Genomic DNA, 25691 nt, shown 5'->3' on the forward strand with positions numbered 1-25691 from the left:
AAGAGTAGGTCATGGTGTTATTTGAAATGGTTTTTTTTCTGATTGTCTAGATCTGATTTCAGTTGGGTGGTAATGAAACATCCAGATAAAAAATCATGGCATGCGTATGCTCGGATAAATCTTGCATTATTATACGAGAAGAAACTGGAGAATGATGTGGGATATCAGTACTCTGATTAGCCTGGACCAGATTGTTTTCTGGTTTCTTTAACTACCAAGGTTTTATGAAAATATTATGCTCTGTTTAATTTATTGAAAAGAACATTTTTTAAAAGTTAATCTCGAATCAACAAGTATCAACCCTGATTGTGAACATCAATATCAACATCTGGTTAAAGTTCTTTGGTTGCAACAAACATCTGTTTGACAGTCCTGGAAAAATAGCGATATTTGAAATAGAATTATTTTTTTTCATCTTTTTTCTGTATTTGAGACTTGAAGCATAGAAGATTTTAGGTATATCATGTTTAGTCTTAGATCAAGCCCCAGATAATATATTGTGGAGTAAATAGGACAGCCATGATGAGATAGCTACTTAGACATAGCACTGTAGTAGCTTTTGTACTCACGGTAGAGCATTTGTTTCTTGGTTAGAATTGGGTTTTCCTACAATCCCTTTTGAAGATTTTTGAGTTGAGGGTTTTGTAATCTATGCCATATGACAGAGCTGTAGTTTTGTTTTTGTTACTGGTTGTCTGAATGGTTTTGTGTTTAGCCGCTGAATTATATTTATTACCCTCCTCATATACTTGTCTTCATGTACTCCCCGAAGGCCCAACCATGTTCCCGGACCTCAGAAAGTTGTCCATTTATTCAGAACCTTCCTTAAAACCAGTCCATATCTTAGGCCCCCCAAATATTTTGTATGTTTTCATGACCTGTGAAAAGATAATCCTTTTTTGGTGAACAGAAAAAGGCTTCTTTTAATTATTATCCCCATAACCATGTCCATTTTTTCAGAACCTCCCCAAATTGTTTTTCCAGTAATTTTCCAACATTTACCCATGGCAGGAACTCAGATCATGACATGAGATGGTACTGGCATAATCAACATGGATGTATTTTGAAAGGATAATTTGATGATCTCTGCTATTATTTAATAATCTCAATACTACTAATGATATAGTGATATATATTGCAATATAACTTTACATGTTATCCGCCTACCCCCTCTGGAATCATATCAAATATTAATTAATATCAGATCCTGAAGTACAATATGAATTATTGACCCTGTGAAAAATTATGTATTCACCCACCCAAGATGTATATCAAGTAAATTAACATTCATGTTCATGATTGTCGATATACAACCTTAAAGCTGAGGTTTAATGTGTGAGCAAGCAAATCCTTTTGCTTACGTAGATTGTACTTAAACTCCTGCATATCAGTGTTGTATACGTTGCTATTTGAAACAGGTAGAAGGATACTCTTGTTCTAGATGTTGTCAATTCTTCTGTGTCGCCCTAGTGTCATAGGCGTACACCAGTGTATACCTGTCAACACTTTCATGTCATTTGCACACTGTTTACCCGTTGCTAGGCTACGAAGCTGCAAGCACTCTCTTGTGAATGGAGGCCAGTTTGTTACTTTTATTGCAGCTTGAGTTCTAGGTTCTATTTGACCTGACTGAGGCAGTGTATAAGAATGTCCAAGGAATTGTTTAAGTTGTCGTCAATATTGGACTCATGGTGATTGAACAATTATCAGCAGGATAGGCACGACAATGAAATCAAATCTCAGAGCATGAATAGGAACTCTGCTTTCTTTACGCTTGTGTCAGTGAAATGTCGCGTTTCATGACTTATTCATTATACGTTGTGTAGTTTAGAATATTGGGTTACATGCTTCAGGAAGCTGTGGCCCATAGTGACATGTTTTCTAAGGATAATTGTTATAATATTTTGGCACTCAGTGACTGGTATTCCAGGATTGGCTTTTGTATTTTCATGTCAGCGAGACATTTGTGTAATTGTCGTTACTTATAACAGGGCATAAACATTTGAATATTAAACATTTGATTTTTTTATCAGAGTTAAAATAGGTAAAATCTCTTGCCCCTTAAAATATTTTAAAAAGCTGTGTACATTATGAGTATCATATCACAGAGGTTTAGAGAATCAGTACCTAAACTAAACAATCAATAATATTGATAAATCACCTACTGATTCTGAACTTATCAGTGTGACAAGTTCTCTATTTTCATGGCTTCTGTACCAAAATTTAGGATGGAAAATAGGTCAAAGTCATGGATATAGTTTTGGCTATGATATAAGTGCGAATATTATTTACGGAACATGTCTGTGGTGGGGTTGCTGTAACCTACCCTCTAACCAAACCTCATTACTTTTGAACACCAATACTAAACCTATGCACATTTCTTATTGTGAAGAAGAGAAAAAACTTATCTTACAGATGGATCTGTACAATGAAAATGTTGATTTTTTTTTTGACAGTCCTTTGTCCTATTTTGTTAAAAGTGTAAAAATTTCATATTTTTGAATATTTGCATTTTTTAAATTTTTATGTAAAATCTACCAGTATAAGTGCTTTCGCATTTTTTTAGTGTATATGTTTTTAGTGGCAAGATTTTGATGAAATTAGAATGTACATATGTACAGACAACGTCAATATACACAAAGATCCTATTTATCACTGAAAAATATCAGTTATACTTAAACAGCATGATTTGACGTAACTGTCATTGATACACTCTACTGGTGATGGTTAGCGAGGTTAACTCTGTCACATGGTGTTATTGGTGTTTGTAGGCAACTGGCATCTTGAAATCTGTGTTTTTGTTATCATGAAATTATATTAATAAATATGTATCAATGGGTCAGTCGAACATACCATATATACGACGTATTATGCTCCTATAATCATGATAAGTTTCCATGTGGGGTGCCTGTTCACATTGATCAAAGATGTTGTTTTAACTTGATTAAGCTTGATTAAATTACAGGCGAGAAACGTGTAATCTTTATTAAAAACGCCTGATGTTTGGTTTTCAAAATGTTTGTGGGGGCTAACATGAGCAGGTGCTTAATATGTCAAATACGGTATCTGTATGGAGAATACAACTAATGCGGACGTGATATGTACCGATATTTCTTGTCATCCATTTGTTCATTGAGATAGAGATAAATCTATAAAGACATCACATTTTTTATGTTTATGTAAAGCATGTACAGTGTTCAGAGTGACAGTTGCCTATTTTTATAACAGAATGGTGTGTGTGGTCAGTCTAACATTACAACCTTGACACAAATGACGTCATTATGGCACAACGGCACATGTATCATGGTACTACTCTTTGTATCTACAGCCACGGCTATAACATTACTTGGCTTTGCTATGGCTTAAGTAATACTGGTAATATTGTGCTGGTGGACAACTGATTCTAATCATGGACGCACACCTGGTTCCCGGAGGATTTCAAGTTTATTCCAGTATAGTTTCTGCTTCATAGCTGACAGTATGCACCAGATACATTCTTTTTGTCATCGCTCATAATTTTTACAGCTATTTTGCTCTTTATTTCTTGATAAGAGTTTATATTTGAAAAATATGAAAAAGAAATTTCAATAGACACTATATGAAATTACAGTTTTATCACATCATGATGTATTTGTCTTATTTAGTAGCACCCGACCAGTTGTATTCCATGTCTTATTTCTTGTTTTTGTAAAACTATTTTCTTTTGATCCATGTGGATGTTAGCTATATATCTTGCAATAAAAATTTCAACAAAAAAACAAACAAAATTTTGGTTAAAAAGCATTTTTCGTATCAAAAGTTAATTTATTATTTTAGTGTTTGCTAGATCTGAACATATATTTGTTCATAAAACAAGAAATAAAATTGGTCTGGCCTAGAAATTGAACATACTTTTAGGTTTTATTGTTTTAACAGACAAATGTCAGGAATATTGTTGACTTAAATGATTAGATTTGACTTTGAGGACATACTCAGTCCCGGAGCTATAATATGTTATAACATTCATGATATCTTTCCATGACGTCTAGCTTATCCACAGCAACATCCAGACAATGATGTCGTCTAACCCAGTGGAGCACATTCTCTTCATTATCATGACATAGATATTGTAACACAATCATTAATACATTCACATTGTCACCGTTTATGGAGTAGCCTATTTATATTACATTAATCAAGAATATCTTGATTTTTTTTTACCTTAAGTTAAAATATGTTTTTATGAACAGAGTTAAATCAATTTGTTGAATTTCCAGTTGATCATGTTCGTATTGGCCCACCGACTACGAAGACGGTGAAGTCGACCAAACCGAAGGTGTTTCTAGCCGATGGGAAGGAGGTGCCACTTCGAGGGACGTGCCTTGTCTTCACTAAAGCGCCCACAGACAACGCCATCACTGAGCAAACCATCTCAAAGGTCTGCAGTTCTCGGGGAACTTTACCAAAACTTTCTAAGAATGATGACAGTTGAAACTGAGATACCATATTTTCTTGTGTGTGATGTGCACTTTTTCCACCAGTTACAGTTATGCTGAGGTGGTTGGGGTGGGTCGTAGTGGGGCGGGGTGGATGAGGGTGGGTTGGGGTGGGTCAGGATGGATCAGGGTGGGTCAAAATATATGCATCATGGTCAAGTGCACACTATACACAAGAAACAATGGTATTTTTCGACCAGTACGTCTCTATATTTTCCTTATTGCATTACTGGGGCATTGGGCATGATGTTATTTTATTGGTTTGTTTTAAACATATTTTGTTCACGAAAAGTTAATAGGTTTTGGTACAAGTTCTCCAACTTAGGACACCTTCTCCCAAACTTCTCCCAAAGATATTTAAGAAAATAACTAGTTGAATTAATTTACTTTAATTTTTTTTACATATATCTATTCATAGTAGATTTGAACTAAATATTTTGATTTATTGTCTTTGTTGTTGTTTATATCCCAATTTGGATGATTATATAAACAAAAGTCATGGACAGTGTTGTATCTATAGGGGCAGATTGGCAGTCAAGACTTGTAAATTTTCAACATGGATGGTTACAATTTATGTATTTTTTTCCATCAATATTATCCCTGTGGAGATTCGATGAATTTCATGTACTCCGCCTACCCATCAACATTATGTCACAGGACATCTGAGGGGTGATGGGAGTTTCCGACCAGTGTGCCCCAGAAAATGATTGATCATGTTTTCCAATTATATGATTCAATTACACAGGATGTGAACTTCACGATGCTTGACACTAATGGTCATGCTCACAATGGGCGTGGTCTTCTACACGCGGTGGAGAATTTGCTGTCCAGCATCTTCATCCCGGCCCTCAAGAACCTGGAGAAAGGGTGGGGAAAGCTGGAGAAAGATGACGCCAATGTCCGAGCTGATTTCCTCAACTCCCTGGATGCCTTTGTGTCGGTGCTTGTCGGTGAGGAAGGAACAGAGCCAAACTAAGGCCTCTTTCCACAAAACGATCTTAGCGCTACGACTGTCATGAGTCTATGTTGAAGTATTGGAACTACAATCGCCTTTAGTGCTAAGAACACATGAGGAACATGACCCAGGGACACCTTATGCAGCAGGGCCCAGTTCCACAAAGCGATCTTAGCACTTAGGTGATCATAAGTACCATACTTTAACAAAGGTTTACGATCATCGTAGCGCTAAGATCTCTTTGTGAAACGAGGGCCAGAACATTTAGTTTTGTTTATTCCAAAATGAATCTGTGCATCCTTCGTTAATATCAACCTGACCTTCAGTTATCCTGAACATTTTTCCAAGATGGTTAACAGTAGCTTTTAATCTTTGGATATGGGCTGTCATAAAATTAGCTAACTAGACTGAAAAAAAAAATTGGGGAACAGACTATAGCTGAAACAGAGGACAATATTTGTAAAGGATTGGTCAAATATTCAAGAACATGTATATGATAGTGATGTGGTAAGTTGCTAATTGTGTGTGACATATTCTCTCAAGATGTTGTTTATAAGGCTAGATAATGTTGTACCTGCAGGTGCCCAAGAGAGTCTTCAGGAGAAGGTGACCTTGAGACCATGTGAAGGTTATGAGCTGAGCAAGATCCAGACAGCTGCTGACTACCAGTCAGTGGCCAACAGCTCGGAGGCCCTGGAGGCCATTGAATCGTGCATGCATGTGTGGATCAAACAGATTGAACAGGTGATGGTGCCTTTGAAATATAGTATGCTATAAAATGATAGTTTTGTTGTCCAAATGTTTTTTATTGTTGTCTTCTTTTAAAATGGCAAAAACTGCTCTTTTGATTTATTGCACTTCGAAGTGTTGGGTAGGCAGGATTTCAATGAATCTGCAACTGACAAATACAGTAAGATGCTAGGTTTTGCAAAACCCTTTGGTGATTTCTTAGTAAAAATAGGCCCATATTTTCCTACTAACCCCCACACGCCCCACCGCGTCCCACTACTCCCGCTACCCCTTGCTTTAATGCTGACTTACCGGTAAATGATGGGGATCCGGTGGCTGCACTGTGTGTCATCGTACCTGACTCAGTGGTTCATTGCCCATACAGTCAACCATTGGTGTGCCTGGTCCAGACTCAAGTATTTACAGGCCAGATATGGGTGACATAGTGATTACTGCAGCATAAAACACCATTTATTCACTCAAAAACTGACTTGGTTTCTGCATTATATAGGTAAAGTCTTGCTTGACATAAGTAATCTTTTTAAATGAGACTAAACGTTAAGTCCTAAACCTTGCCCTACTCAAAATGTGACCGTCTGCTGATAGTATGACCGTCTGCTGATAATGTGACCGTCTGCTGCTGCAGGTTCTTGCTGAGAGTGAGCAGATGAGACGAGAAGCAGACGACATCGGGCCCCGGGCTGAACTCGACCACTGGAAGAAACGTATGTCAAAGTTCAACTACCTTCTGGATCAGATCAAGGGTTCAGATGTCAAGGCCGTTCTGGGCGTTCTTCATGCAGCCAAGTCCAAATTAATCAAGGTACGTTTGCAGATAACTTCTGAAGAACCAGAATATGTTGTTGTGAGAGGAGGATTATTTTCCTACAAATAAAAGCTTTCTTCCTTAGAGATAAAATAAGATTCTCTTTGATAGGCATGTACAAGTTGGCAGAACTTGAAGACGTGGGACTTTTATAGTACACTACTGAACAGAAATATGTACCTCACAATTGTTGTCATTCCATTTGCAAATGTTTTATTTGTTTCACTATGCATACAGGTCTGGCAGGAACTCGACCGGCGTATCACCGACACGGCCAATGAGGCGAAGGATAACGTGAAGTTCCTCTACACGCTGGAGAAGTTCTGTGACCCTCTGTACAACAGTGACCCCGTGAGACCTTCTTCCTACCCACATACACCCAGTTGTCTAAGACACTGCATATTGTTGAGTTGCATTGCTTTGGCATTCAAGGAACATAGATTCAAATCCTGGTCCCCCCCCCAATTATGTTTGTAGGCTTGTCACCACCAAACCTGTGCTCATTGATTTCACCAAAATGGTAAACATCTGAGACCTGCATCAATTCAATTCAGGCTTTCCTTCCACGTCGGGTAGACTAGTGGTTAAAGCGTTCGCTCGTCATGCCGAAGACCTGAGTTCGATTCCCGACATGGGTACAATGTGTGAAGCCCGTTGATATTGCTGGAATATTGCTAAAAGCGGCGTAAAATCAAACTCACTCACTCACTCACTCCACGTCAAGCTGACACACCATGACATGTCTGAAATACTTCTCAAAGCAGCTTTAAAACCAAACTCACTCACTCACACTCCTACACACATTGATTGATACTACTTGCGGCCTAAACTGCCATTGAACAGTCCCAGGCCTAGACAATCAAAACTGTTTCACTCTGCCAAATCACTTTTTGACTTTAAAATCACAAGAATAGATGGTCCTGTTCAGGAAAGAAATCATTGCTTTGGGACACACAGAGGCACTGTATTTATTTGGGGTACAGGGGTTCGACCAACTGGAGCAAAAGCCACAATAAAAAAAATATAATATGAATAGATCAAATGTATTTTTATTTGCCCAACTGCTCAATCATTGATGGATCATAAACATGATAAAAATAAAATCATATATTGACAAAAGTAACGAAATCATACGAAATCTAGTAGTCTAGGTTTACAAAGCTTTTCGACTTCCTTCATTGCATACAGTCTAAATATTTATTTGTATATATGCATGTGTATGTGTATGAATGCGTATGGATAAGGATATATATGTAAAATAGTGGTAATTCTTTTTTCTCCCTCTCTCTGTAAATAGTTCTGTGTAATAGGCCTTCGGCCTAACACTTTTTGTGAATAAACAATACTGAAAAGTAACACAAATTTCATTGGGGTCTTCTGAAGCTGAAGTACCCTCAGTACACCCCAGTACCCCTCAGTACCCCCAGTACCCCTCAGTACCCCCCAGTACCCCGCATATCTCTAATTAAGAGATGATTGAAGACTTATGCGAAGTATACCAACATGATGTGATGTGTACTTCAGGTGGGCATGCTGGAAGGTATCCCGGGACTCATCAACGCGATCCGTATGATCCACAGCATCTCACGTTACTACAACACCTCAGAGAGGATGACGTCGCTCTTCGTCAAGGTGCGTACCTTTGTCAGGTGTTATACACTGTGTTTTGACATGAACAAGTACAAGGACAGACATAATTAGGAGGATGGGTTATAAATAATATATTCCAACTGAAAGGGGCATCAAGCTCGACTCACTGGTTAGAATCAGTGCACAGCTTGCCTTGACTATAGATCACTCGATATATATTTAATGCTAGGGGGCTTTGATGTAACAAGGTTGTGCTATATTGATGTGCTGGTTTTATGGCAGCTGGGGTCACGGGTGGCCCAGTCGTCTAAGGCGCCGGGATTCGCTGTGCAGAGTTGCGTCCCTTGGGCACGCCAGAAACCTATGATTGTGGGTTCGAATCCCGGTTGGCCCTGATTATGTTTCTAGGTTTGTCAGCACCATACCCGTGCTCGTGAGTTTCACCGAAGTGGTAAACGTCTGAGACCTGCATCAATTCGGGCTTTCCTCCCACATTAAGCTGACACGTGGTGATATAACTGGAATACTGTTAAAAGCGGCGTAAAACCCAACTCACTCACTCATTCAAGGCAGCTTGGTTGTAATTTCCCCATGGAGCTGAAAATGCAAAAAGAATGCGAAGTGGGGTAATATGTACATGTTATGGGCATACGCTGTATGGAATGTACAAAAGTACATATCATTATTATTTATTAATCCTCCTCCTCGTCAGATAACCAACCAGATGATCACTGCATGCAAGGCCTACATCACCGACCTTCACCGAGACACGATCTGGTCTCAGCCTCAGGACCAGGTGGTTGTCAAGCTCCACGACTGCATCAAACTGAACATAGACTACCAGCGCCACTTCCACAAGACCAAGGACAAGCTGGAGAAGATGCCCCAGGAACGTCCGTTTGACTTCTCCGAGATGTACATCTTCGGCAAGTTCGACACCTTCACACGGCGACTCAAGAAGATCATTGAGATGTTCGAGACAATGGACACCTACTCCCATCTAGCAGAGTCCAAGATTGAAGGTAGGGAGGATTTATTTCCTGTTGATGTCAAGACAGAATATGTGCGTTTTACTTTCCTTGTGAGGTGTGTGTGTGGTTTAACAGTGCACTATTGCCACCTTATGACGGGGGCCCTGTAAATAATTAAGTGTGGACCAGACAATCCAGTGATTGACATAATGAGCAGCAATCTACGCCATCAGGATATGTTGACACGCTATCAACCAAGGCACCAAGCTTGACAGCACGATCCATTTGATCTCGTCTTCTGACCAGCCTACCAGTAGGTTGTTGGGGACCAATTCTAAGCTGGAATCACTCCGAGGCAAGACTCCATTGAGTGAGTTGTACAGTATGACAGTCATATCACAGCATGTCAGCTGGTTTCATGGCCTCCACCATGACAAAGGCTAGAATAACCACCGGAATAATCACTAGCCTGTTTGCTTGTCGTAGGAGACTGAGTAGGATGGGTCGGTTACATTCTGTGATTTGGTTGATTGCGTTTCAATGTAGTTGTACCCTCATAATATCCACCAATGGTTTGTCTGTTCTTATGTACCTCTGTGTGTCGAGAGTATCCCAGGCACACCTGGCTTTATGTTCATGATGTGCGTGTAGAATCGTTGTGAAGCACACCGATCTGTTGCAGGTCTGGAGATCATGGCCAACAAGTTCAGCGTCATTGTGACAGCCATGAAGAAGAAGTCGTACGACTATCTGGACCAGAGAAAGATGGAGGTGGACCAGGACTTTGATGATTTCAAGCGCCAGATCTCAGAACTGCACGTCAGTATTCCAGATTTGTAACTTACCATTGTCTTTGAGGAACCGAGTTCTCTGGAATCGTTCTTTTAAAAAGTTTGTGTTGAGGGTCTTGATGTAAGAAATGGATGATGCTATTTGTGTGCTTAATAATTGTCAATAATTACGTTCTTTTTTAATCCATTCACACTATGAGGCTTATGTTTTCTTGTCCCCTGTGGTTTCTGGGCCAGACTAGACCTCAGCACTCTGTTTATGAAACGCATACATATTCTGTTTATGAATACAATGAAATAGGGATCAGGCTGTAACATATGATTATTATCAATACCAGGTCAGATTCAGCCTCCTGCTTGAATCCAGATATCTATATATATCTATATACCTCACATTACCTTGTGTTCACTTTAAGTTAATGAATATCATGTTTGGATTATTTCACATTCTACCTGCATGTTGAAATCATGACAAGTTTTATATCCCAAAACAAGATGGCTGCCCAAGATGGCCTGTACCTCCTTTTGTAAGTAAGGGGGGAGGTCTTGTCTGGATGGAGACAATTTCCTGCCCCTGATCACTGACCCTGAAAACAACAAGTGGCCCTTTATCTCTGGGGGGCGCGGTCGGGTAGCCTAGTGGTTAAAGCGTTAGCTCGTCACGCCGAAGACCTGGGTTTGATTCCCGACATGGGTACAATGTGTGAAGCCCATTTCTGGAGTCCCCCGCTGTGATATTGCTGGAATATTGCTAAAAGCGGCATAAAACCATACTCACTCACTCACTCACAACATCTGAGTCCCATGACCCTATGTTTCAATATTTCCGTATATATATATATATATATATCAGTCAGAAGGTCTGCTTGTATGTTCCAGTCTGGCATTGTGAGCTTCATGGACGGCAAGTTTGATCGCATCTCAAACACCGCGAGGGCGCTGCTGCTGCTGAGGAAGTTTGAGCGCCTGGACATCCCCAACCTGGGCATCCAGGAGAAGTACCAGCGCATCCTCAACCACTACGGCCGGGACATCGAGATGGTGGCCCGTCTGTACCAGAAGAACAAGAGTGATCCGCCCGTGGCCAGAGACCTGCCCCCAGTTGCAGGTCAGTAGGCGTCTAACACTGTTTCTTTGTCCTGGGCCCTGTGTCACAAAGCAATCGTAGTAATATAATTGTTGGAATTCACACGTATCTTTACGACAGTAAAAACGCTATTATTGTTTCATATAACAGGGCCAGGCCCTGGTTCTACAAATCAATTGTAGACAGAAACTTGCCCCCAGTTGCTTGTCAGTAGGAGTCTAACACTGTTTCTCTGTCCTGGTGGGGTGGTGTAGTGGTTAAAGCGTTCGCTCGTCATGCCAAAATCCGGGTTCGATTCCCCTGGGTACAATGTGTGAAGCGGATTTCTGGTGTCCCCTGCCGTGATATTGCTGGAATATTGCTAAAAGCGGCGTAAAACCATACTCACTTGCTCTCTCACTCACTCACTCACTCACTCACTCACTCACTCACTCACTCACTCACTCACTCACTCCTTGGCCCTGTTTCACTAAGCAATCATAGCTCCATGATTGTCAGAATTCCCATTCTTTACATAGACTTGCGACAGTCTTAGCGCTAAGATTATTTTCATTTGCTGGTGGTGGTTGTTTCCATTCAAACGAAATTATTGAATTGATAACTTTTGCTTTCTGAAACATACTGTGACAGTGTTGAAACTTGAGAGGGGTAGAGGTTTCCTTGTCATTAGCCTAATATCAAAACTGAAGATTTTGGTGGCCCCAAGATTAAACTATGACTGCCGGAAACATCAAGTATTCTAGGAACCTTGTACACACTGCATGATGAATCTGTTCCAGTCATAGTGAACAATAGTATTGGTCATCTTACTTGGGATGAAGGTTTTCTTTGCCTGACTTACTTAAGGGGTTGGTGGGTTAGCCTAGGGGTAAGAGCACTCACTCTACTGATGACCTGAGTTTGATTCCCAACAAGGGTACAGCGTGTTAAGCCTAATATTGGTGTCCTTTGTTCTTGGACTATTGCGGTGAGCAGTATACAAATATGACTCCTCACTCACTTGCTCAATCCCTCTGCAGGCAAGATCTCGTGGGCGCGCCAGTTGTACCGTCGTATCCAAGAGCCGATGGAGGTGTTCCAGGAACATGCCACCATCTTGCAGGGCCCCGAGGCCAAGAAGATCATCAAGAGCTTCAACAAGCTTGCCAAGGTGCTGCTGGAGTTTGAGGTCCTGTACCACCGAGGATGGATCAGACAGGTAGGAGACAACTCTAGTCCTAGCACCTGCCCTGTGTGAAATGGTCAGGGTGTCTGAAACAGCCATTGATATATTCAGTAGTTATTTACTGTATTTTCTTGAGTATAATGCGCACCCCCCTCAAGTGGATTCAGTATTTTTTTAATATTAAGCGCAGAAAAAAAATTCTGTACCCCTTCAGCGAATCCCGGTAAACGAATGAGTGATAAAAAACTTGGTCAATACAAATTTGAAATTTGAGATAAAAAATCACCATGTTGATTTACCGTTTACGGTTGTATTTTTTGTTCTGCTAGGCATTGTTTTACATCCAGGGATTAAGATTACCTTTTGTATTTTCTGGTAAACTAAGCCGGAAATAGCAATCAGCTTGTACACACGTTTTCTTGGAATCTACCAGTGATTCAGTCAAGACACACCCAATGATATAATTTTCAGGATTTTAATGCAAGGATCAGCAAAAATTGTATCTAAAACTATTTTTTATCAGGAATAATATATTCCAATATCTTGTTATTTTAGTTGCAGCTTTTACTGAATATATTTAAACTTATAATAACCCTAAGGGTGGCTGCTGATCCCTATTGCCGGTTATTATTTTTGACATGGAACAAGTTTGACCAGTTACCGTCGAGGCTCCCGTGCACATGATCGCGACAACTATGTGTTGACATAGAATCGTCAAACTATGACAAACATAACTTTTAACGAGTCAAAGTATGGCATTTTTTATATATGTATCCATTCTCTGTCAACTAAAGTTCGTTTCAAGGTGTGTCAATAGCGGTAATCTGACCGTGGTTGCTGTTAGTAACACGATTTCACCGAAATTAATTTCAAATAATATTAAAAGGAATTTTTAATAAAAAATGAAATAAGTAACAAACATGAGTCTAGATATACAATGAACACTTTTTATAGCCAGACAGTGTAATTACATGATTAATTTGCGTACTTCAGTATGGATTTGTTGACATGGTATTTCAGGTGTTACATGCTCACAGTAATGTCTTTCCGTTTTGGGAAAAAAACATCAAAACTCATCATTGCATGTATAATGCGCACCCCCTTCTACACAGCTATGTTTTTTGGAAAATAAGTGCGAACTATACTCAAGAAAATATGGTAGACAAGTATTGTAGCCATAGGCCCATGATGCAAGAAAGATGACAAATATAACATATGGCAATCGGAAGCTCGATCTTACATTCTTCTTACATTAACATATTGAATATCTTCTGTCATGATGGAGATTTGGAAATTTGGCAGCGATGTAATTAGGTCTCAGACTATAAGAATGTGAGATTGAATATGAATAAAACTGGCTGATTTTTTTTTTTCATTAATGTTTCAAAGCTTTTGTAACCTGAAATTAGTCAGGAATATACATGTAATTAGAAAGTTCTCACCTGACGACTACAACAGACAGAGATTGTCATTTGAGATATGTTTCAACATTAAGCCACATTATCTGAGCCTTCAGTAAGTCCCCTGTCCTCCTCTAGGTTGAGGCTGCCAAGTCTGGCCTCCATGCGTCTCTGCTGGTCCGCCATCCAGAGACAAAAGAGCTTTATGTCAACTTTGACTCCCAAATACTGACCATGATCCGAGAGACGGAGTGCATGAGTCGACTTGGCCTGGAGATTCCGCCTGCCGCTCGGACCATGAGAGCCAAACAGATTGAGTACAAGGACAACTATAATGCACTTCAGGTGAGGCATGGATTTGCATGTGTGTGGAGAAGCCAAGCCAAAAACGTCACTTTAAGATTTTATTACTTGTCTATTTTCTTTCTGACAAGTCCTGTCATCACTAAAAAATCCCCTCCAAAATAGACCTGCAAGGGAAGTAACTCTTGACTGACAGTTTATTGTTAGAATATTTATTGCATAGCCTGGATTAGCATGTCCACACGCACACTCACTGACACACAGGCACACACAGACACACACACAGACACACGCAGGCACACAGAAAGACACACAGACACAGATGGACATACAGACAGACACACACACACTCTCTCACCGCACAGACAGACAGACACACACACACAGAAAGACAGATGGACAGACACACACACTCACACTCACACATAGACGCACACACCAACATGTGCATGCACGTCGCTATGTAAGTGCAATAATCTTGGACATGTTGTTAAACCTCATTTCATCCAAACTCTTCCTATCATTTCCCACAAGGGGATTAACACGATGACAAGCTGTAGATTACGCATTTTATGACAATGTTGTGTGTCACTGTCTGGACAGTTTCACAACATGTGCTTCATGTCTGTAGATGATGTTGGAAGAAAACAAGAGAGTCCTGGGGAAGATTCCTGCTGCCTTCGAGATGCTGATGGGCCTCCATATTGCCAAAGTGGACGATGCCATTGAACCAGGGGTGACAACTCTGACGTGGACCTCCATCAACATACATGAGTATGTGGGTGAGGTGTACAAGGCTCTGGCAGAACTGGAGCTGCTCATGGACCGAGCCCATGACCTGACCGAGTTCCGTATTGACGCCATCCTACGCGACATGGCCATGACAACACTGTGTCAACTTCCGGACGATGAACCCTGGACTGTCGACCACTTCCTTGAGAATACACAGGTACTGAGAACCTATAGAACCAGGCTGTCATTCCGAGCTGATATATGAGGAAATGTATCTGCTAGATATGACATGAACTATGATAGTACTTAACATGTTGCCAGGCCACCAGTGGCCAAATGGCTGTGAATTACATCTTTATTCAGCATCCATTGGTTGTGGGTTTGAGTCTGAGATTCTCCTTGATAATGAGCCTTAGTCAGTCTTTGTGGGTGTCCTGAAGGTGGCAGGCGTGTAAGACCTGCCTCAATATAACTGAAAAAATGTTCACTGTAGTTGCCACAATATGTACCGGTAGTGTCTCCCAGACCCTAGGGAATATATTAAAAGGAATCCAACTCAAATCTAGAATGATTTGACAAGTCTAGAATTGACGAATTGCTCTGGGCCCCATTGTATTTTATTTTGTATTTTGTAGACATATATTTTTAAATAAGATAAATGTATTTCTGGGACTTAATGTTAGACTGCACTGTATACTCCCCAGGCAGCTAAGAATGCATATTAAATATGTTATGTGCTCTGAGCATAAAGAGTACAGAATATCTTGGACTGTCGGGTTCAAATCCTGGTTCACCCCGATGCTCGTGGGTTTCACCGAAGTGGTAAACACCTGAGACATGCATTACTTCAGGCTTTTCTCCCACAATAAGCTGACATGCTGTGATATAGCTGGAATAGTGTTCAAAGCTGCTTTACATCCAACTCACTCATAAACTGGAGTAAGGCGCTTTTTAAGAGGCCTGTTTTTTAATACATGACACTTTTTTATGGTCAGGTGAAGGAGCAAGAAGTAGCTCTGAAACGTCATACACAGAATAAAAGAAGTTGCTATCCATAAAAAAGTGTCATGCATTCATGTTCTCCCAACTCCTAAATGCGTATCAAAGACTTCCGGCCTGTTATTATTGTTACAATCACCTACCATGCTCGTGTGAGTGAGTGAGTGAGTGAGTGAGTGAGTGAGTGAGTGAGTATGGTTTTACGCCGCTTTTAGCAATATTCCAGCAATATCATGGCGGGGGGCACCAGAAATGGGCTTCACATATTATACCCATGTCGGGAATCGAACCCGGGTCTTCGGCGTGACGAGCTAACGCTTTAACCACTAGGCTACCCGACCGCCCCACCATGCTCGTGTGTTATCAAGTGTTGTGTTGTGGCAGATCCTGTGTGCAAAGGGAGCGCACATCCTGCAGACCAAGAGTCAGACCGTGGAGGAGGCAGCCAATGAGCTGATCAACATGCTGTGCAACTCGGAGCCCGAGGAGACGGAGGGGGAAGAGGAGGAGGAAGAAGAGGAGCCGGAGGAAGATGGTGAGTTGTCTCCCTTGTTCTTGTAATGATTACTTTCAAACCTTATGTCAGTTTGCTCCCTGCTCGCTGACGACACAAATGATACAGCATTACTGAAATTATATTATTGTTATATTTGCAAGAAGAAGAAAAGACTTGTGGAAAAATTGTTAACCAGATCTGTGAACCAACATTAAAGAATTGACTTTAAGTATTGAGTATTGCAGTCTCTGACCTCGCCATGTTTAATATCCACTATTGTGTTTCTCTAGGTTGACATTCTGTCAAGGGTACACTTTCCTATAACTCCCTCTGTCACATTTCAAATATGCTTGTTATCCCCCGTCCAACAAAGTTGGTGGGGGATATAGAAACGGGCTCCGTCCGTCTGTCCCTCTCGTTTCGTTTCCGGAGCATAACTCAGAAACTGTTCAATATTTTTTCATGAAATTTTGCAGGTTTGTCAGGTACATGCTGAACTGGTCCTTTTGCTATTTAGCAATTTTAGCAATTTTTATTTTTTATGTTTCCATGGCAACAAGATGGAATTCTTCTTATTTTTTACAATTTCCATGACAAGTTCATAAATTCTGCAACAGGGGCGGGGGATATAGCCATGTTAGTGGCAAACTCTTGTTTAACTTTGAGGTACTGTTAAAGATTCCATGGTATACATGCACACAATTGACCTCCACATTTTTCCTGACAGCTGAGGTGAAGAGCCATGATGGATCTCCTCGTGAGTCTCGCATGTCGCACAGCGGCAGTAAGCGATCGCGTCCTCTGTCCTCCAAGGCCCTCAATGTGGCCAAGAAGAAGCGCGAGATGAGGGAGAACATCGAGGAGTCGGCCATGGAGCTGCTCATCCACTTCAACAACCGCAACCTGGACGCCCTCCTACGTTGTGTCCGCAACACCCTCGAGTCACTCAGGAAGAGGATCACCTCCAGTTCAATCACCCACTATATGAGTAAGTCTGGCAGTCACAGGGCATGTTCCTAGTGATACTTTTATTGTCAAAGTAGCATATTCTGATAGGCTGTCATGAGGTACTGGTTGTTTATAATAGGGAGAGGTGAGATTATGGGGGAGGCAAAAGACATCAAAAGTGTGGGGGGTTGCCACATGACAAAAGGTTACAAGTATGGGGGGGGGGGCGACAAAAGGTTTTTCTTTTAATCCCTACAAACTATAAAGAGTGTCAAATCTGTATCATATATTTGTGCAAATTTTAAGAGATTAGTTTCTCATTCCGTTTAGTTTGTCAAGAACATGTTTTTAATAAAAGCTTATGCTCCACCTTTGACTCCAAGTGGGTCTAAGCAGATCAACCAAGAAAACCTACAAAAAAAGTTTTACTCTTTGTGAATGATTTGGCATAATACAACTTAGGAGTTATTTTTGTTTTTCTAAAGTTATTTCTGTCCTTTATTCTTGGGTCAAGGGTTCGTCTAAGACAGCTCCTTTCACTGTGTAGAGTTGTGTCCCTTGGGCATGCTAGAAACCTATTTTTGCTAGTTCGAATCCTGGTTCGCTCCGATTATGTTTCTAGGTTTGTCAGCACCATACCTGTGGATTTCACCGAAGTAGTAAAAGTCTAAGACCTGCGTCACTACTTTTGCTTTTGCTTTTGTACAGCATCAAGCTGATACACTGTGATATAACTCAAATAATGTTCAATGTGCTGTTAGACCCAACTGACTCACTCCTTCCTCTATTTTTGTAATTCCAGCCGACACGTCCGTGTTTGGAGACAACAAGCGAGACAGCCGTCCCTTCTACCGAACGTACGCCACGCTACAGATTCCGAATATCACGATGCAGCCTGCCCTGGACGAGGTCCAGCAGGCCCTGAACAAAGCCGTTCAAAACATCATCTGTGTCAGCAAGGGCGTGTCTCAGTGGAGCAAGGAACGGAAGCGAATCGTGAAACCAGCCCAGACCGAGCGGTCCGGGTCGGTCACTGGTGACTACTCCCACGAGAGGAGGGGCAGCGTGGCCAGTCAGGCCCCTTCTGAGGGGTCCCACCCTGACCGCAAAGGGCGTGGTGATGGAGAGACTGCACCCAGCAACTTGGTCATCCTGCAACAAGTCAAGAATTACTTTAAGAGCGTGTCGGACAACAAGGACATTGCTAAACTGGCCTCCCTTCTGTCCACGTCCATCAATTCGACCAAGAAGGTCAGTACAGTGTGTTATTCAACCCTTTTCTGTTCCAAAATATTTCACTTTGGGACATAATTTATTTATGAGAAACATAAGTTTACCAACCTTAGGGGGTGGTTCACACGTCATGCTTAAGATATAATTTTGATTTTCAATGTGGCCACACTGTATGAAGCCCATTGGTTTGAACGTTGCGGAAATGTTGCTGGAACATTGCTGGAATGTTGTGGGAATGTTGTGTAAATGTTGCTGGAACGTTGCAGGAATGTTGTGGGAACGTTGTTGGAATCTTGTGTAAATGTTGTTGGAATGTTGCTGGAATGTTGCGAGAATGTTGCGGGAACGTTGAGGGAACGTTGCGGGAATGTTGCTAGAATGTTGCTAGGATGTCGCTGGAATGATGCCGGAACGTTGCGGGAACGTTGTGGGCACATTGCAGGAATGTTGCTAGAATGTTGCTGGAATGTTGCCGGAACGTGGCCGGAATGTTGCCAGAACGTTGTGGGCACATTGCGGGAATGTTGCTAGAATGTTGCTGGAACGTTGGTATAAGAAGCATAAAACCTTACGAAGTCACTGCAGAGGTAATAGGTGTGTCTCATCTTATTTAGATTATTTCATTGTATTTATTTGTAAATTCAGTCTGCACATAGTGAGTTGGTTATCAAATATGGCGGTGTTTTCCTTGCAGGAGGTAACAACGGCACTGGACAAGTTCTCGCACTACCATGCCATCTGGGAGTGTGACCGCGACGAGGACCTTACTGAGTTCATGAAAGACGACCCCAAACTGTCGGAGTTTGAGGCAAAGATCAAACACTACGAAGAACAAGAGGTTCGGATCAACAACGAGCCGGAGTACTACGATGTGGGCGCCATTGCTCTCTATACAGGTGAGCAGGATTGTATAAAGTGTGAAAGTTTAAGAAAACAGTTTCAGTGATGACCTTTGAAACCCCGGTGAAGATCTGGGTTAGAATTGGCCTCAGCAACCCATGTTTGTTGTAAGAGATCAGGCGGTAAGGCTCACTGACTTGGTTGATGCATGTCATCGCATCCCAATTGCAAGGATCAATGCTCATGATGTCAATCAATGGATTGTCCGTTTCCGACTTGATTATTTACAGACCGCCGTCATGTAGCTGGAATATTGCTAAGTGCAGCGTTAAACAACAAACAAACAAAGTTATGCCAGAATCCTGTGATTGTGGGTTTGAATACCAGATTCACCCTGATTATAATTCCTGGTTTGTCAGCACCATAGCGATGCTTGTGGGTTTCATGTCTAAGACCTGCATCACTGACACGCCATGATATGATAACTGAAATGTTCAAAGAGGCGTCAAACCAATCTCAATCAATCCGTGTTTTACAGAGAAGCTGAAACTGGGTTTGACCACCGAGACCAAAGCGTGGCGCCTTCACTATGGTAAAGCTTGCAACGCCAAGTACCGAGATGAGATGGAGAATATCTTCACCTTCATTGACGAATCCCAGAAGAGGCTGACCCGACCAATCAAAGACCTGGATGACATCAGGTTCTCAATGGCTGTCTTGAAGGAGATCAGGGAAAGGGAGATAATGATTGACATGAGCATCGGCCCCATCGAGGTGAGGAGACGATATTGGGACTAGTCTACTTTTTACTCCGTTTTTTGTTTTCAGAGGATTAGGGTCTCATGTAATAAAAGTTATGATCTTATCTCCCTGTTAGGGCTGGGATGGGTAACTTGGGTACTCGGGTCGGGTGGTTCTGGAGTACTACCCGGACCCGTGGTTAGTCACGTATTATATTGTTTTATGACAAAAATTATCTTGAACTTACACGGTTGCGCTATAAGTGACTTATGTTCACATTTCTTTCTGACTATGCACGCATTCTTTCCGACTTTATATCTTTGAATAGAGATAAAACTTCAGTCAACTTCAGTGTATGCATGACCAGATAGTTTTATATGAGTATCTAAATACATTTTGCCAGGGCTACGGTCAAACTATTCCCAATCGGACATTTGTACCCATCTCTTGAGACCAACAGCAGGTACCCGGGTAGGTTTGGGTAATAGTGGGGTCGTAAATTTGGACACGTCCCACCCCAACTCCCTGTCAAAATGTTGAGATCTAATTGGTTTTTTATTCCTATACAGATTAAAACATGTTGGCAAGATAAATTTGTTGTAGCAGTATCACGGGGGGTATAAGCTAATGGTATAAAACCAAATCATAAAACCTCATCTACCCCTCGGGATTATGCTGCAACTAAGCTGAATGGGCAAGTAAAGGGAAAGAATGATTGCGATGTTGTTGCGAATGTCACTTTTCCAAGATACATATACCGTATTCGACGTAATAAGCGCCCACAGCAATATTTGCCAATATTTGGCTAGTGAGCAATCCCAATCAGCACCCCTTCCGATTGATCAATGTACACAAGACTTATTTAATCATGTATAATATGCACTCGTGGGTTATGTGCATCCTTAATTATAGGCAATTGAATTCTGGAAAATATACCTGTCGTATGCAAACATTTCAGGCTGTCAGCATTAACCATGAAATTTACGATCTTTCAACTCACCAAAATAATATTCTAATAAGAGCCCCTATTTCTAATTTAGAGAGCGCCCTGGGCGCTTATTACATCGAATACGGTAGTCAATTTCCAAGATATAAATTGACTATATGTATCTCTTGGAAATTGACTATATAGAGATAAAAATGAGCGTGAAGATTCCAGGGTAGAATAGATCTTCAGCAACCCATGCTTGCCGTAAAGGGCGACTATGCTTGTCGTAAAAGGCGACTAACGGGATCGGGTGGTCAGGCTCGCTGACTTGGTTGATGCATGTCATCGATCCCAATTGCGTGGATTGATGCTCATGCTCAGACGCGATTATTTACAGACTGCCGTCATATAGCTGGAGTGTGGCGTTAAATAACAAACCAACCAAGAGATAAACATTCTTAATATTTATAGAAAGTGTTTAAATGTCGAAGAGAAAGTGCTGAAATCACTTGCTCATATTTCAAATTTAATGTTGGTTGTGCATTTGTGATTAAGTACCGTGGTATGCCCTAAAATATTAAAATTTCCAAAGTTGAGATGTCTACTTTACTTACCCTTTAAGAAAGTAATCTGATCACTCTGTAGAGCCATGCTGCTCTGCTCTCCTAAAAGGACCATTACTATGTTAGAGGTGTGTTACAATATGGAGGTGTAAGGCCCAAGACTTTCGCTCGTTATGGGAGCTTGGCGGCATGACTACTGAAAAACCTTAGTTAAGATTTGAATCAGACAAGTTTTTTAAATATCCTGTCATGCATGCAAGATATTTCTGATTTTGGGTGTGCCAGATAAAAAAATCAGAATACAATTATTTGAAAGCTTTTTTAAACTGATCCTGATATTCTTGAGAATAACAGAATTGGTTTGTGAATTACGACATTCTCCAATGATTGGTATTGTGTCCTACAGGAATCCTATGCAGTGCTGAACAAACACGACCTCCCTGTTGTGAAAGAGGAGACGGAGAGATGCGACACGCTGCGATACTCGTGGGAGAAGTTGAACACCCAGGCGGCCGAGGTCCAGACCCACCTGCTCACTATCCAGCCTGAGTTCAAGTCCGAACTGGTGGAGAACGTCAAGATCTTCGAGCAGGAAACAACGGACTTCTACAGAGGTTACGATACTGTAAGTCACAGTGTGAATACATACACTCAAGTCATGGTGTAATATGCATGTAATGTGCATGTAATATGCATGTAATATGGGTTTCATGAACACTCGCCCCTTTCGGTAACCTGCAAGAAGACACGTCCTCATATCGATTTATGTTATGTGCGAAAATACGACAAACCAATTGAAATGTGCATATGACTTCAAGTACTTCGGTCAAAGAATCCCTCAGGAATAATTTTTGATATTACATATGTCTTGCATTAAAAAATGTACCCAAGACACAGTTAAATGTGTTCAATCATACTGTATAATACTGTAAGTCCCAGCGTTTTCAATAGCATCTGGCATATATATGACAAATAGGAGAAATATACTTGAATCATTACGCAATGAGTTGACAATTGTTTTAGCTATGCCTGTTTGCGCTTAGATGGAACCCAGTCACAAAAATGGCCACGATAGGGGCACGAGTCGCTATTCAGCTTGTTCCAGAATAACAAGAGTTGGTCATGAATGGTAATATGGGTGTACTATGTGTTGACAGACTGGACCAATGGTTCCTGGAGTTGCCCCGCGTGAGGCCTCCGACAGACTCATCATCTTCCAAAACCAGTTTGACACGCTCAACAGGAAGTTTGTGACATACTCTGGAGGCGAGGAGCTGTTCGGCCTCCCTGTGACCGATTACCCAGAGTTGGTCCGCATCAGGAAGGAACTAAACCTCCTTCAGAAGCTGTACGGCCTCTACAATGACGTCATTGACACCGTACACGGGTACTACGACATCAACTGGCAGGATGTCAACATTGATAAGATTAATACGGAACTGCAGGAGTTCCAAAACAGGTAAAGTTGCTGAAGGAGCCACGAAACAGTTTAATAACTTTTAGTAACAACCACAAGGGCTCTATTGTTGTGAAATAGTACCCAATCTAAATGAAGGATGCATGGGGTCTTGTGCCCGTCAGATGTCAGCTTTCTAAAATGTTTATTTCTTGACCACTATGTTTTGACTTTAAGAAAAGAGAACTGACACAGAACATAAATATGCCATAAAATAGTACACCCTTTTGGTAGCAGATGCTATGGGACTCAGAAATGACAGGCTGTGATAATTACCAAAACACATAGTGAAGCCTGTATCATTTTCCATTCAGAACTGCCTGCTTACATTCATTTTGAAGATTCAGAATTCAGATATGCCGAAATGTCAGGATGTAATTACTATCCAATACACACAGTGAGGCCTGTATCACTTTCCATTCAGAACTGCCTGCTTACGTTCATTTTGAAGATTCAGAATTCAGATATGCAGAAATGTCAGGATGTATTTACTATCCAAAACACATAGTGAAGCCTGTATCATTTTCCATTCAGAACTGCCTGCTTACATTCATTTTGAAGATTTAGAATTCAGATATGCAGAAATGTCAGGATGTATTTACTATCCAAAACACATAGTGAAGCCTGTATCATTTTCCATTCAGAACTGCCTGCTTACATTCATTTTGAAGATTCAGAATTCAGATATGCAGAAATGTCAGGATGTATTAGCTATCCAAAACACATAGTGAAGCCTGTATCATTTTCCATTCAGAACTGCCTGCTTACATTCATTTTGAAGATTCAGAATTCAGATATGCAGAAATGTCAGGATGTATTAGCTATCCAAAACATGTAGTGAAGCCTGTCTCTCACCACCACTCATATACTGTAACTGTTGTATGTTGCCACAGGTGCCGCAAGTTGCCACGTGCCCTTAAAGACTGGCAAGCTTTTGAGGATTTGAAACAGACAATTGACGACTTTAACGAAATGGTGCCTTTACTGGAGCTGATGGCCAACAAGTCCATGCAGCCTCGTCACTGGAAACGTATGTCTGACACCACCGGCCACATGTTCGACATCGAGGGAGAGAACTTCACACTCAGGAACATCCTGGAGGCACCGCTGCTGCAGTTCAAGGAGGACATTGAGGTATGGAGTGTTTGTTTGTTTGTTTGTTAGTTTGTTTGTATGCAACACTCAGCAATATTTCACCTATATGATAGCTGTAAATGATTAAGTCTGGACCAGTCAATGAACAATGATCCACAGTGTGATGACTCGCTATCAACAAGCCCCCGAGTCCGACCACCTGTCACCTCCTACAACCAGCATAGGTTAAGGGGTCCTATTCCCTATTCTAGCCCAAACTCCCCACAGGGTGGTATGGAGTTAAGGCAATTCTGGTCACCTAAAGTTATACAGATTCATTCTCTCTCTAGAACCACATGATGGTCTGAAAGAGCTGTTGGTACATTATATCCGAGATTCTGTCAGTTGAGTGAGTGAGTGAGTTTGGTTTTACGCCGCTTTTAGCAATATTCCAGCAATATCACGATGGGGGACACCAGAAATGGGCTTCACACATTGTACCCATGTTGGGAATCGAACCCGGGTCTTCGGCGTGACTAGCGAACGCTTTAACCACTGGGCTACCTGACCGCCCCTGTCAGTTGATTCACAACATGCTTGTCAGACAAAGTTTGAGGCATGACCTGCATCACCTTTTGGGTTTCCCCTCTCAAGCTGACATGTCATGATATACAGTATTTGCTGTCATAAGCACCCAGTGCTTAGAAAATTAACAAAGAGGGGTGCTTTATAACCATACACAAATTAAATTTGTTGTCAGTGATTGAGTAGTAGTGAACAAAATTAGTTCTAATGCGGTCAAGATGACATTTTTTCGAGAATAGTTACGAGGCAATCATATATTCCTTCTCTACCCAGCTATTTACTGTTAACATATCTTTATCATACACAAGAACTTCAGGACCGTCGTGTAAATATTCAGTGTTAGGCGGCGGTTGCAAGGATTACTTACAGATTGGCCTAGAAGCTCCCCATGGGTCATGTATTAGAGAAGGGTGTTTAAGATGATACTTTCTTCAAGGAAACATTAAACCAAACTCACTCACTCACTCCATTAAATGATACAACTGGTAGATTCAGTTCATGCTATCAAACGGGGCGGTCGGGTAGCCTAGTGGTTAAAGCGTTCGCTTGTCACGCCGAAGACCCGGGTTCGAATCCCGACATGGGTACAATGTGTGAAGCCTATTTCTGGTGTTCCCCGCCGTGATATTGCTGGAATATTGCTAAAAGCGGAGTAAAACCAAACTCACTCACTCACTCATGCTATCAAACTCTTCTTGTCTAAAATAATTCAGTTAACTACCAAAGTTCATCAGACACGTGAACATAGGATGAAAAACAAATAAAGTGTCAGACTAGTAGGTGCCAGAAGACCCTTATTTAGAA

At 41.2% G+C, this 25691-nt stretch overlaps 1 protein-coding gene across 3 annotated transcripts in view; it reads left to right on the forward strand.

The window, feature by feature from the left end:
* The window catches only part of LOC139454528 (dynein axonemal heavy chain 5-like), a 106210-nt gene that overhangs the window by 35297 nt on the left and 45222 nt on the right, over window positions 1-25691 (forward strand). For all 3 annotated transcript variants that reach the window (XM_071236301.1, XM_071236300.1, XM_071236302.1), the window contains exons 5-24: window positions 4257-4417; window positions 5221-5425; window positions 6011-6174; window positions 6806-6982; window positions 7223-7336; window positions 8510-8617; window positions 9288-9597; window positions 10229-10365; window positions 11217-11445; window positions 12444-12622; window positions 14128-14334; window positions 14924-15241; window positions 16408-16558; window positions 17247-17507; window positions 18270-18718; window positions 19395-19596; window positions 20079-20314; window positions 22179-22397; window positions 22930-23231; window positions 24122-24362. In XM_071236301.1, coding sequence (XP_071092402.1) covers window positions 4257-4417; window positions 5221-5425; window positions 6011-6174; window positions 6806-6982; window positions 7223-7336; window positions 8510-8617; window positions 9288-9597; window positions 10229-10365; window positions 11217-11445; window positions 12444-12622; window positions 14128-14334; window positions 14924-15241; window positions 16408-16558; window positions 17247-17507; window positions 18270-18718; window positions 19395-19596; window positions 20079-20314; window positions 22179-22397; window positions 22930-23231; window positions 24122-24362 — 4370 coding nt within the window. The remainder of the gene's footprint in view (window positions 1-4256; window positions 4418-5220; window positions 5426-6010; window positions 6175-6805; window positions 6983-7222; window positions 7337-8509; window positions 8618-9287; window positions 9598-10228; window positions 10366-11216; window positions 11446-12443; window positions 12623-14127; window positions 14335-14923; window positions 15242-16407; window positions 16559-17246; window positions 17508-18269; window positions 18719-19394; window positions 19597-20078; window positions 20315-22178; window positions 22398-22929; window positions 23232-24121; window positions 24363-25691) is intronic.

The sequence above is a fragment of the Haliotis cracherodii genome, unplaced genomic scaffold, assembly GCF_022045235.1.
Source record: "Haliotis cracherodii isolate W230 unplaced genomic scaffold, xgHalCrac1.p SCAF_10, whole genome shotgun sequence".
Taxonomy (NCBI): Eukaryota; Metazoa; Mollusca; class Gastropoda; order Lepetellida; family Haliotidae; genus Haliotis; species Haliotis cracherodii.